The 12,772-nt window shown below is 36.8% G+C and overlaps 1 protein-coding gene across 1 annotated transcript in view; it reads left to right on the top strand.

Moving 5' to 3' along the window:
* Window positions 1-12,772, top strand: part of LOC121867261 (phosphoglycerate kinase 1-like) — a 43,561-nt gene that overhangs the window by 14,577 nt on the left and 16,212 nt on the right. Inside the window, exons 3-4 of the mRNA XM_042367124.1 lie at window positions 3,510-3,644; window positions 11,970-12,091. Coding sequence (XP_042223058.1) covers window positions 3,510-3,644; window positions 11,970-12,091 — 257 coding nt within the window. The remainder of the gene's footprint in view (window positions 1-3,509; window positions 3,645-11,969; window positions 12,092-12,772) is intronic.

Raw genomic sequence — 12,772 nt, 5'->3', positions numbered from 1 at the left:
GCAAATTATATTCTCCTAACTTTAGTCTGTGATATTATATAAGCTAAAAACTGTAAGTCTAAAACCCTCGCTGGGTAGATGGGGGAGAGGGAGGGAGCGTGGGGGGGGGGTGGTGGGGGGAGGTGAGGTGATATGTTGATAGTTGGCGCTGAAGGTCTGTGTGTTTATTTATCATTCCTTAAGAGTGACTAATGTTTTCTCTTATAATTTGCCACCGAAACAACCAGGGAGAATATAATTTACATTGCTGGGATTCTTGTAAGGTAGTGATTAATTTGAATATAAAGAAGCTATAATTTGCACTAGACAAAAATTTTAGTACCCTAATCATTTAGTAAATGGACAGTACAGGTTTGCACTTAGGTCATTTATTTGTTTTACGTTTCTTTTAGTATGGTGTGTTTATGTAAATGAATAAAAGTAAATGAAGAAATTTATTTAAGTCTACCCAAAAATACAGTAGAAATTTTTTTACATTATTAAGTGTACTAATGTATTAAAGTTTTTATCTCTTGTGCAAAATATATGATGTTTATGTTCAAATTATTCATTGCCTTGCAAGGATTCCAGAACTGCAAATTATATTCTCCTAACTTTAATCTGTGATATTATATAAGATAAAAACTTTAAGCCTAAAACCACCAAACCCTGGCTGGGAAGAGGGAGGGCAGGAGGAAGGGGAGGTGACAGTGACATGTTTGACAGTTGGTGCAGAAGGTTTAGTGAAGTATTTATTTCTCTATTTATGTTGTTTAGATTGAGTTTTTGGTTTTTGCTTTTAAAATATCACAGAAGTGACCGGGGAGGCTATAATTTACGTTGCTGGAATTCTTATAAGATAGTGATTAATTTGAATATAAACGTCATATATTTTGCACAAGAGATAAAAATTTTAGTACATTTTAATAATGTAAAAATTTTTCAACTGCATCTTTGGGTAGATTAACATAAATTTCTAGGTGTCTCTCTTTCTTCTCATCACCAGGAGAACTCTCGAAAACTCTCACTTTTACGCTTGCCATCCAAAAATGCAGTTAAAAAAAATTTACATTATTAAAATGTACTATTGTACTAAAATTTTTATCTCCTGTGCAAAATATACAACGTTTATATTCAAATTATTCACTGTTGCAAGGATTCCAGCAATGCGAATTATATTCTCCTTAAAACACCAAACCCTGGCTGGGAAGATGGAGGGAGGGAGGAAAGAGAGGTGACAGTGACATGTTTGACAGCTGGTGCAGAAGGTCTAGTGAAGTATTTATTTGTTTATTTATGTCCTTTAGATTGAGTTTTTGGTTTTTGCTTATAAAATGTCATAGAATTGACTGGGGAAAATATAATTTACATTGCTGGAATTCTTATAAGATAGTGATTAATTCGAATATAATCATGCTATAGTTTGCACTAGACAAAAATCTTGGTAATCATTTTGTACATTATTTTGAGTACATGTACAGTACAGCTTTGCCCTTAGGACAGTGTGTGCATGTAAATTAGTAAAAATAAATGAATAAAGTTACATATTGTATACTGTATTGAGCCAAAAATATTAGTTGAAAAATTTTATGTAGACAGAGCTTGGATGGCTAAATTTTAGAATGACCAATAATTTTAATATAAAAAAATGTAAAAATATTCAAGAACACAACTTTCTTGATATTTACTCCACTGGAAACGAATGTAAACGTAGAACCGATTACTGTATTGGCGGAATAGCCGATCGCGTGATGCACACAACAAAGTGTTTCTCCCAAGGCTTTTGTCAATCAAAGTTTTGTTCGTTAATGGAACTGAAAATCATTATGGGAGCTAATTCGTTAACCAAATTTTTTTTAATTGAACTCTTCGTTAATTGAGGGACCACTATATATATTTTCACCAGCAGATTCTGTCATCTTGAGCGAGTGAAGCTCTAGTCAGTGGCTGGAGTGTACCATATGTCTAAGAGCACCAGAACCCCCCGAGATCGGTAACAGAGGCTCTCAACTCTGAGTCGTCACCTGGCATTCATAGGTGGTGTATGCTATTATGCTCTGTATCTACCCCAACTTTGTATTATCTAATATATTCAGTTGTAGCCTTGTATTTCCTTTCATAAAGGTTAATGTTTGGTCCAACTAAATTTCCATGGAGATAAAGAGTCAAATTTCAGCATGGAAGCAGCTCAATGTGCCTATTGGTGAGACTGCTCGGCAGACTGGGAGGTCGGAGAGGGCCATAAGGAATTGCTTGAGAAGGCTAATGGCCCTCCACCTGATATTTTACCACCTCGAAAGCAGCCACTGGACAAACTAGGAAGACATTTAAGGCCACTGGACAATCTACTACATTGTGAGGTAATGAAGACTCCACATATTTCTGTGGCAACACTCAAGAAAAACCGTCCAAGGCTGTTATCAGATGTGTCTGAATGTTCAATTCAGCATCGTCTCCAAAAATACCTCAACTTGCCATCACGTAGAGCTGCTTAGAAACCCATGCTTACTGACACTATGTGCAAGAAAAGAGTTGCTTTTGCCAAAACGTAGAGAGAATGGACAACTGACCAATGGCGTCAAGTCCTGTGGAGAGATTAATCTTGTTTTAAATGCCTCGCATCTAGACAGAGAATGGTGAGGAGGCCAAGTACCGTGAATTGCTGTGACTCAAAATACACAGTGAAAACCATAAAACATCCTGAATCAGTGATGTTGCTGCCTCTGACTCATTCCCGCCATCTTTGCTCTTGTTTACACTTACCGTGTGTCTCTGACTTCATGTGTTTTTCATTATTTCCGACTTCATGTATAATGCAATCATGCCTAAATGCCCCAGTTATAGTTCATTTTGTGCTGCCTCTCTTAGGGGCAGCTTGATGTGATGTGATAAGGTGTAATAAGAGTGGTGATGGACCAGCAAAGATTGGTAGAGACTTGAACTTGCCACCCTAGACCATCTCTATCATCCTCAATACAGGTCAATAACAGTCTCAATTTCTGCTTTACAGTGCTTATGTATAGCTTATTATGCTTACTATATAGTGTGCTTTTTTGCTTGACAGTGTACACGACAAAGATATGTTGAGGATAAATGGAAGATTTTGGAGGGCGGCTGGTCCTTAACCCTCTGAATTTGTTATGTTCTGATGGGATTAATTGCGTCGGTTACCAGGGTACACCTGTATAACGTTTGAAATTCTATAAAAGACTTCCAAGTGCAGGAGTATACTTTAATGTGTGTGACCAAAAAAGAGAGGCAACTATGCAAGAAATGAAGCTTCTCCCAACATAATGTTTCTTCTATTGATAGAAACTGGCAAGTAGCTTAAAACTAGTACTGTGTTGTTGTACAGTACAGTATTAGGTAAAGTCAATATAAAAGATCTAAGCAACTCTTTGGAGGCTAATTCATTAGTAGAATATGTTGAAACCCATAATTATATATATTTTTGTTTCATCTCTAGATTCCAGAGTAGAAAAATGCATACATTAGATTTGTAGAGGGAAAATGAAGTTTTTTTTTTCCAGATTGGTACATCCCTGTATGATGCAGATGGTGCCAAGATCGTAGAGAAGCTTATGGCCAAAGCAGAGAAAAAGAATGTCAAGATGCACTTCCCGGTGGATTTCATCACTGGTGACAAATTTGATGAAAATGCAAATGTAAGTACAGTTTAATGTGTAAGTAAATTTTGTGTACTCGTACTTGCAAGGAAGGATGCAAAAAAATGCTTTAGAACCTTGGAAATCTTGGTGTTAGTTATCTAGAAGTTTCAGAAAACTGATACTGTATACAGTAATAAAAAGGTAAATGGAAAAGCAAGCTTGAATACTTTAAGATAGCAGATGAAGCTTTACTTTTAACATCACTCTGCCCAAATTCTTAGTGTAAACAGTTGCCAGCTCAGTTGGTGTTTGGCAATGCTTACTGTGGGGTAATGTGAACTTTGACTACATAAAAATGCCTTGTTAGAACCCAGAATCAATATTTAGAACTCAATACATGTTTTAGATAATACTCATAGTAGCAGTGCTAAGCATTAAATCATCAAATGTTCACAATTCCTTAGCTATGTTTTAATTACCAAATACAGTAGAACCCCTGTTATTGGGGACTGAAACATGTCAGAAAAAAATATTTTCCAGTTATTTGAACCTCTCTCTCTTCCGATCTCCCAATAAATCCTACAATGCACAGTACTAAAGGCAGACCTCGCAAATTCATGTCTCAGAAAACGGACTTCTTTAGCACCTATTTCACTCTATAAAAGCGTGGTGGCTTATAAATAAAGAAAATATAATTAAAACTTTAAAATAAGAAAAATTTAGAGCATGGGTGTAAGTGTATGGGAAGTGAATGTGTGTGGAGGTGGTGGGCTATAACCGAGTGGAACCACTCCCTCCTGATGTGACATCACCGCATACGCACAGCACAGCACGGTGACCACATACCGTATATCTCGGCCTACAAGACGGAATTTGAAAAAAACAAAAAATAGCCCAAAGTTAGGGGGTCGTCTTAAGCACCAGAGATAAAATTCTTACCTCTTAAATATTGCGGTTTAGCGTGTCAAGAGTGGTGATGGAAACATGGTAAACCACTCACAAGGTCCTACCACTAATTATTTTATACTGAAACTTACATTTGGGAAGCTGGATTAAAATGAAGATTACCGGTATATTAAAATAATAAAAATGTATTATAAACCAGTCTAACATACCGTAAAAGAACAATATACCCCGGTAATAAACACAGCTGCTATCATCACCCCCCCCCCCATTTGCCAGTGACGAGAAAGGGAAAGCGACCTTGACAGTGACCGCCTGTGGCTATTTTTAGCCGTCCTTGTGTTCGGAGGTGGTCAGTAATGCATATCTGTATATTTACTGATCATAATACTTATCTCCTATAAATAATTAATTTAAAATTAATTTTTTTACAAAGAATATTCAGTAAATGACTGCGTTAATTCTTGAAACTACCGACAGTGGTAAATTTAGGATGAGAATGATGAACAGAAGTCACGTCATGGATTCGGAGTTTGGTCCTTAATGATCACCATAAATTTCTGGTCAACTTCACCTACCAGGTATAATGGTAGCCTCCCTTTTTCGCGAAACAAGTATATAAATTAAAGAAAATACTTGCAGTGTGTTTAATGTATTACAGTATATTATAAATAAATAAATAAACAAATAAATCGGCAAATCTATTTCAAGTAAATGGAAATATTTTACTCACACCAACATTAGTTCCAGTTAAATAACTGACGCTTAAGTGAGTCACTAGTGTACACCAGCCGGTAAAATTTGATGCCAATACTTGAAGTGAATTGGCATTATTTTAAATAACCAACCATAAATAAATGGAAAAAAGATCAAAGGTGAGAAACATTATATTGTATGATGTTTATATTCAAAATGATCATCATATTGTAAGAATTCCAGCAATGTAAATTATATTCTGGCAGAGTAATTTGTATGAATTTTATGAGCTAAAACAAATATCTTCAATAAATAAAAAAAATATTCATCACCCAGACACTATATGTCAATCAAAATACCCAACCTCCCTCTTCACACGATGGCTGGGTCCCTCCCTCCCGCCCTACCCCCCACTCCTACCTTCCCTCCCTACCAGAGAAATGTTTGGGAGAAAACAGTGTGTTTACATTTTTAGGGAATATTTTGAATGTAAACTTCATATATTTTGCATAAAAGATAAAATACTTGCTTTGTGTAAACCAAATTATTACATTAGATCTAAAATTTGTATGTCTAATGCAAAATCCATGATGTTTATGTTCAAAATGATCATCATATTGTAAGAATTCCAGCGATGTAAATTATATTCTGGCCGGGTAATTTGTATGAATTTTATGACATGTATAAAAATATACTCACCAAGATATATATATATATATATATATATATATATATATATTCTGTGACTTCACTTTGCACAAATCGTTTTACCCTCAAGATAGGGATAAATTTTGATCAGAAATATTTAGTCACAATTCTAACGGCATCTGGAACCCTTAGGCGACAGCTGTCACATAGCAGCAACCGCTCAGTCTTTGTTTAAGTTGCGTGGGTGGAGGTTATTGTACCCATGTGAGCGCCACGTGCCGTGATTTTACGCCTGAGTTACAGTGCTTTATCGTGTGATTTCTGGGTCTTTAAGATGTCCAGGAGAGTTACTAAGCGTGAGGATATTGCACAGGTGATTGGTTTATACAAGGCTAATCATAAAGTTACTGAAATAGTTGAATTAACCGGTGTGTGCCGCCGGTCAGTGTACCGATTCATCTCGGAGTTTGAGGCAAACAGCCAGGAAGAGTTGCCTACCCCTAAACCCAAGTCTGGGCGACCACGGCTTACGTCTCCTAGAACCAGGAAGGTGATTGCTAGGCAAGTTAATGCTAATCCTAAGCTCACGGCCCGGGAATTAAAGCAAGCTAACCCCGGACTCCTTGGTCACGTCTCCTTAAGGTCGGTGCAGCAGCTTCTTCATGACGATCTCGGTTATCGCGCCTACCGCCCACGCCGTAAGCCCCTGCTGACTGCTGCCCAGAAGAAGAAGAGGATCACTTTTGCGAAGAAGTACAGTGTCTGGTCCCTTCAGGATTGGAGGAACGTCCTGTGGAGTGATGAAGCCACGTTTACAGTGAGTGGTTGTGGTCACGATAGGGTGTACCGCCGGCCAGACTCTGACCCGCTCGACCCCAGGTACACCGTCAAGACGGTCAAGCATCCTGATTCAGTGATGGTATGGGGTTGTTTCACTTATTATGGTGTTGGTGAGTTGGTTGTGCTTGAAAAAAACATTAAAGTTAACCAGGGTGTGTACCTCGAGCTTCTCTGTGACGTTCTGCCTGACTCGTTTGAGAAAACACGCGCCGTCGTGTTCATGCAGGACGGTGCTCCCTGCCACACAGCCAAGTCGGTTACTCAGTGGTTGGAGGATTGCCAGGTTTCATATTTTAAGGACTGGCCTGGCAATTCCCCCGACATCAACCCTATTGAGAACCTTTGGGGGCTCATGAAACGTCGCCTACGTGACCTCGACACCTCGTCCGTCCCCAAGCTCACCACAGCAATTAAGCAACTGTGGGCCAATTTCACCCCACAGCACCTGCAAAACCTTGCAGACAGTGTTCCACAACGACTGAAAGAGGTGCTGAAGAGGAAGGGAAACACAACAAAATACTAAGAGGGGTGGGTGAGTGTTATTTTCATTTTTTTATTGCCTTAACCATGATTTTTTTATTTTTTCCCCACGGTGTGCCTTAACCTTCCGCGTAGACTGTATATATATATATATATATATATATATATATATATATATATATATATATATATATATATATATATATATATATATATATACCCGTGTATAGCACGAGTTCTTAAGACCAAATTTTTGGGCAAAAAGTTGGGGGTCGACCTCTATACGGGTAATAGTTTCGTTAGGTTGAAAAATATTTACCAGTAACTACCAGTAAACAATGGAAACGACGCACCAACGCACCACCCGCTGTGAGTGTCGGTACAGTTGCCAGGGCAGATCTCTTGCGTCATCATAGCAAGCCCAAAGTAGCCAAATGCATGGTATGGTATGCACAGGAGTATGTAAAACATAAAGTATTCATTTTTAAAAGTTTATTTATAGATACATAAATTTTTGTTAATTAAATTTGAAACATCAATATGATGTGAGTCAGGTCATCTACACACAGTTGCCAGTTTCAAAATTTTCCTTTTAAAATTTTAAGTTACCGAGTATTTCTTTTCCCAAATCGTTTTACAATACTGTAGGTAAAACAGTATACTATTGTGCAAACCCCACAGAAAAAAAATTAACAAATGGAGACACCAAAAATGTAAAAAAAAAAAATGCTGTCTGACTTGCAACACTGTTGGTAGGGTCAGGTGGTTCTAACGGTACCTGCCAGGACCCGGTAATCAAATTTATAACAATATCTAACCTCAATTACTGTAGTTTATCTGATGTAGGCAATATGAAGTAAAAAATACCAGTTAAAGTGAGAAATTGGAAGAGAATAAACAAGAAAGATGTTGGGCTATTTTTGGTAGGGCTGAGGGAGAGAGTACCAGCTGTTTGGTCTTTTTTGGCGGGAGAGTCACGCAAATATCCGTACTAGTATTTGTTTGGTGTCTTCTGTATTTTTAAAAATGAATACTTGTAAATTAAAAGTACCGTAACATTGTATTATATAAAAACTTGTCATATTTCTGGAAAATAAGAATACACCGGTAAACACAATTTCAACGTACGCTAAAATTAAAAGCTGCTTAAGAAGGGCCGATGCAAACACAAAGCCTCCACGACCAGGGCTCTGCCGTATCAGCTAGACGGTACACGTGTTTTTCGAATCGTTTTCAGTTAAAAAACTTTTACATCACAAGTGAATTAGGATAGAATATTATTGTAATATAACAGTTTTTAACTGAAAACCATTCAAAAGGCGATTACGGTAACATCTTGTGAACGAAAGAAAGCGAGTCATTGTTTTTGTCACGATTTTATCCCACTTTCCACTATAATACGTACGTCATTTCAGCAAAAATATTACATTTCCATATTCTCAGAAATAAATAGTAGTTTTGCTGAAACGTGATGTATTTCAATGTAAATTAGGATAAACTACATGAAAACAAAAGACTTTACCTAACCTTCCGATGTTCAAGAGATGTTACTCGTATTTTTAATAGTTTTCGGTTAAAATACTGTTATATTAGTGATATTCTATTCATACTGTGGTTGATATAATACCTTCACGGAAATGTAATATTTTTTGCTGAAATGACATACGTATTACAGTGGAAAGTGGGATAAAATTGTGATGAAAACAATGACTTTCGCTTTGTTTCGTTCAAAAGATGTTACCGTAATCACTTTTCGAATGGTTTAGTTAAAAAACTGTTGTATTGTATTACAATAATATCCTAATTGACTTGAATAAATATTACGATACCATATTTCTGAATATTTTCATTAAAATCCATCAAAATCATTTTCCTTGTCATCGTCTGCAGCACCAAACAGCTTCTCCCAGTCTCTCCTTGAACAGGGCTAGAGGGTACGTGTTTTTCGAATCGTTTTCAGTTAAAAAACTATTACATCACACGTATATTTTACCTAAACTGTGCCTGAATGAATATATTCTCGGAAATAAATAGTAGTTTTGCTGAAACGTGACGTATTTCAATGTAAAATAGGATAAAATACATGACGAAAACAAAAGACTTCACCTAAGCTTCCGATGTTCTTGAGATGTTTTTTTAATAGTTTTCGGTTAAAATTCTGTTATATTACAATGATATTCTATTCATACTGTGCTTGATATACTACATTCACGGAAATGTAATATTTTTTCCTGAAATTACGTACGTATTAGTGGAAAGTGGGATCAAATCGTGACGAAAACAATGACTCGCTTTCTTTCGTTCAAAAGATGTTACCGTAATCGCTTTTCGAATGGTTTAGTTAAAAAACTGTTGTATTACAATAATATTCCCTCCTAATTGACTTGAATAAATACTTGAATGGAAATATACAATATTTTTGTTGAAACTACCTGCGTTTCAGTGTAAAGTGTCGTAATAATAAATGGTAAACAAGTTTATAGGACGTAGTGTTTCTCTGAAGGTTTTGTTGTTCCTTTACCCTCAAAAACTTGGGTCGACCTATAAACGAGGAATATCATAAATTAACGATTTCTTGGTCATAAAATCGGGGTCGACCTATATACGAAGGGGGGTTATAGACGAGTATATACGGTATATATATATACGGTATATATATATATATATATATATATATATATATATATATATATATATATATATATATATATATATATATATATATATATATATATATATATATATATATATATATATATATATATATATAATAAATGTATGTAGTAAGTATGTACAGTAATCTTTTTCACTCAAATCCTAATGAAACACTATTGAATTAGAATACTGTAGCTGGTTGAAGCAAGCTTATAAATTAAAGAAAATACTTGCAGTGTGTTTAATATATTACAGTATGTTATAAATAAACAAATAAATCGGTAAATCCATTTCAAGTAAATGAAACAATTGTATTCTACACCGACATTAGTTCAAGTTAAATAACAGACTTTTAAGTGAGTCACTAGTGTTTACACTACACCAACCTCTAACATTTGATGCCATTTCTTGAAGTGAATTGGCCTTATTTTAAAAAACCAAGGATGTGTAAACAGCACTGGTCAGTGGGATGGTTGGTAAAGGACTACTGGGTCAGTAAGCTCCCAATGGTAAGTGTCACATTTGGAGTACCGGTCTTATACAGCGAATAGGGCTCAAAAGCTACTTTTTAAATGGAAATTTTGGGGGCCGTCTTATACACCCCATCGCCTTGTAGGCCGAGATATATGATATCTGTGAGTCAGCTGGTTGATTGCCTGAAAGTTTGGCTGAACTGTGTCATGTCATCCAAAGGATGGTTTGAGTGTGGAAGGAGCTATTTTTTGTACATAAAATATGAGCTATTGTATTTTATGATATCTTATGTATAAATTTTATAGTTTATCATAGCAGCTCATCCCCTTTACATGTGGTTTTCAAATTTAGACTTCTCTGGCTGAGTGCAAAAAGGGCCAATGTCAAAAAATGCCAAGTTAGACTGGCCCATGTAATGTGGGTTTCATGGGCCAAAGTCTAAATTGTCATTTTTGGACACCGGCCCTTTTTGCACTCAGCCAGAGAATTCTCATTGAATTTCAGGGAATTTATATTTTTATTATTTCATTTTGGTGCTGGTTAGTTGAATCTGCTAGTTACCCGGTCTCTGGATAAACAAAATTCTACTTTATATTGTTGTACTGACCTCCAAGGACTAGAAACAGATAATTATCATAAGCAGGAAATTGAATTTAGAAAACTATAAAATTCTGGTTATTATTGAATTGCATAGACGATAAAAGGACCCAGGTTCAGGTACATTCAGGAGCCGGTGCATGCCCAGTACTTGCCAAAAGTGCATAACAGAGACGTGAGCGATTGCCCAAGCGGCTAACGAGCCGATAAGTGGTGAAGAGGATAAAAGTATATACAATACAGTAGAGTCCCGGTTATCCGAAGTCTGGGTAACTGACAGATTAAAACTAATGGCACCAAAATGAAATAATGATAGTAAAAAAAAAAAATCCTCAAAAACCAACAAGAATAATAACTTTGAATACCATACACAACGGGAATGAGCTGTCATATTTATTGCTATGATAAACAATAAAATCGATACATAGCATAACATAAAGTACAATAATCCATATTTTTTGTACAGGTACTAAAATTAACTCCTTCCACACTCAAACCATCCTCTAGACAAAATGACGCAATTTAGGCATTCAACCAGCTGACTCGCAGACATGTAGCTGCTGCACTGTTCTGTGTGTATGCCATGATGTCACATTGGGTGGGAGAGCAGCCACACAGTTATAGCCCATCACCTCCACACATACACACCTATGCTCTTCATACTATTTACCTTAATTCACACAAGATAAACTCATACAGATACTGTATGATGTTTTTGTTTTGTGCTACTAAACTATACATTACAGTATACATAAAAAGTAAAAAATTTCTGGACTAAAAATGCCAAACTTTATCACTCATTTTATACCAAAAACCTGCTTAGTGTGTACTGAACTGGCTGATCACCAATAATTTGGTATAGAGAAGTAATACTGAATATTATATTAAGGCATGATTGAAAAGAGAGAGGGCAAAGAAGTGATTTGATGAACAGGTTTTCTGGAGTCTCCTGTTGTAGGCCAATACCAGAGAAAATATGTGTTTTATACAATCACCCTTACTTAGATCCCTTTTATTACTACCTAATGGTATTAACAATTACAATAATGGTAAATACAAACTCATTACAGCAGAACTTTGCTCTTTCAGACTGGTACTGCCACAGCTGAGGCTGGTATTCCTGCTGATTGGATGGGTTTGGATAGTGGACCAGAGTCTGTTGATGCTTTTAAGGGACCAATCGCCAGGGCAAAGATCATTGTTTGGAATGGGTAAGGTTGTGCTGATATATTCCTTTAGGATTTAGATCAATGTATATGTACTGTCATCTTCATCCTCAAGTTCTGGGCTTCAGAGTCCTATGGCCGACGGGGACAGGCAGAGATGACTGCCGGGAATTTCTAGTCACAACTCTGCACATGGGGAGCATAGATAAGATGGTCATTTATGCACTGGGATCTAGGCAACAATTCAATCTGGTCCTGTCTGTGCTACTGAGAAGCACTTTCGAGGAGCCACTCTACTCACTCCACATGGGGAGGGGGCAAGAAAAGGTGCCCAAAACATAGCCTGCCTAAAGAACCAACCCGACTGGGCAACCACACTCAGTAAGGTCATCCTAATGCGGTCGAAAATACAATCATAATCACAGATTCAAACAAAAACAAACTATACAACCTCTTATGGTCGCTTCATGGAATGTCAGGACCCTTCTGGATACTGGCATAAATGAGCGTCCTGAAAGAAGAACCTCCCTTATGGCAAAAGAGCTGGCTAGGTATAACATCGACATAGCATCCATTAGTGAGGCCCAGCTCCCAGACGAGGGTCAACTCACAGAAAGGGTGTCTGGTAAACCTTCTTCTGGAAGGATAAGCCTGCTGCGGAGAGAAACCACATTTATGGAGTTGGCTTTGCCATTCGGCAATGCATCCTACACAGGCTAACTGAAA

Source organism: Homarus americanus, unplaced genomic scaffold, assembly GCF_018991925.1.
Source record: "Homarus americanus isolate GMGI-L3 unplaced genomic scaffold, GMGI_Hamer_2.0 scaffold6317, whole genome shotgun sequence".
NCBI classification, from domain to species: Eukaryota; Metazoa; Arthropoda; class Malacostraca; order Decapoda; family Nephropidae; genus Homarus; species Homarus americanus.
This window is presented reverse-complemented; position numbering and strand designations above follow the sequence as displayed.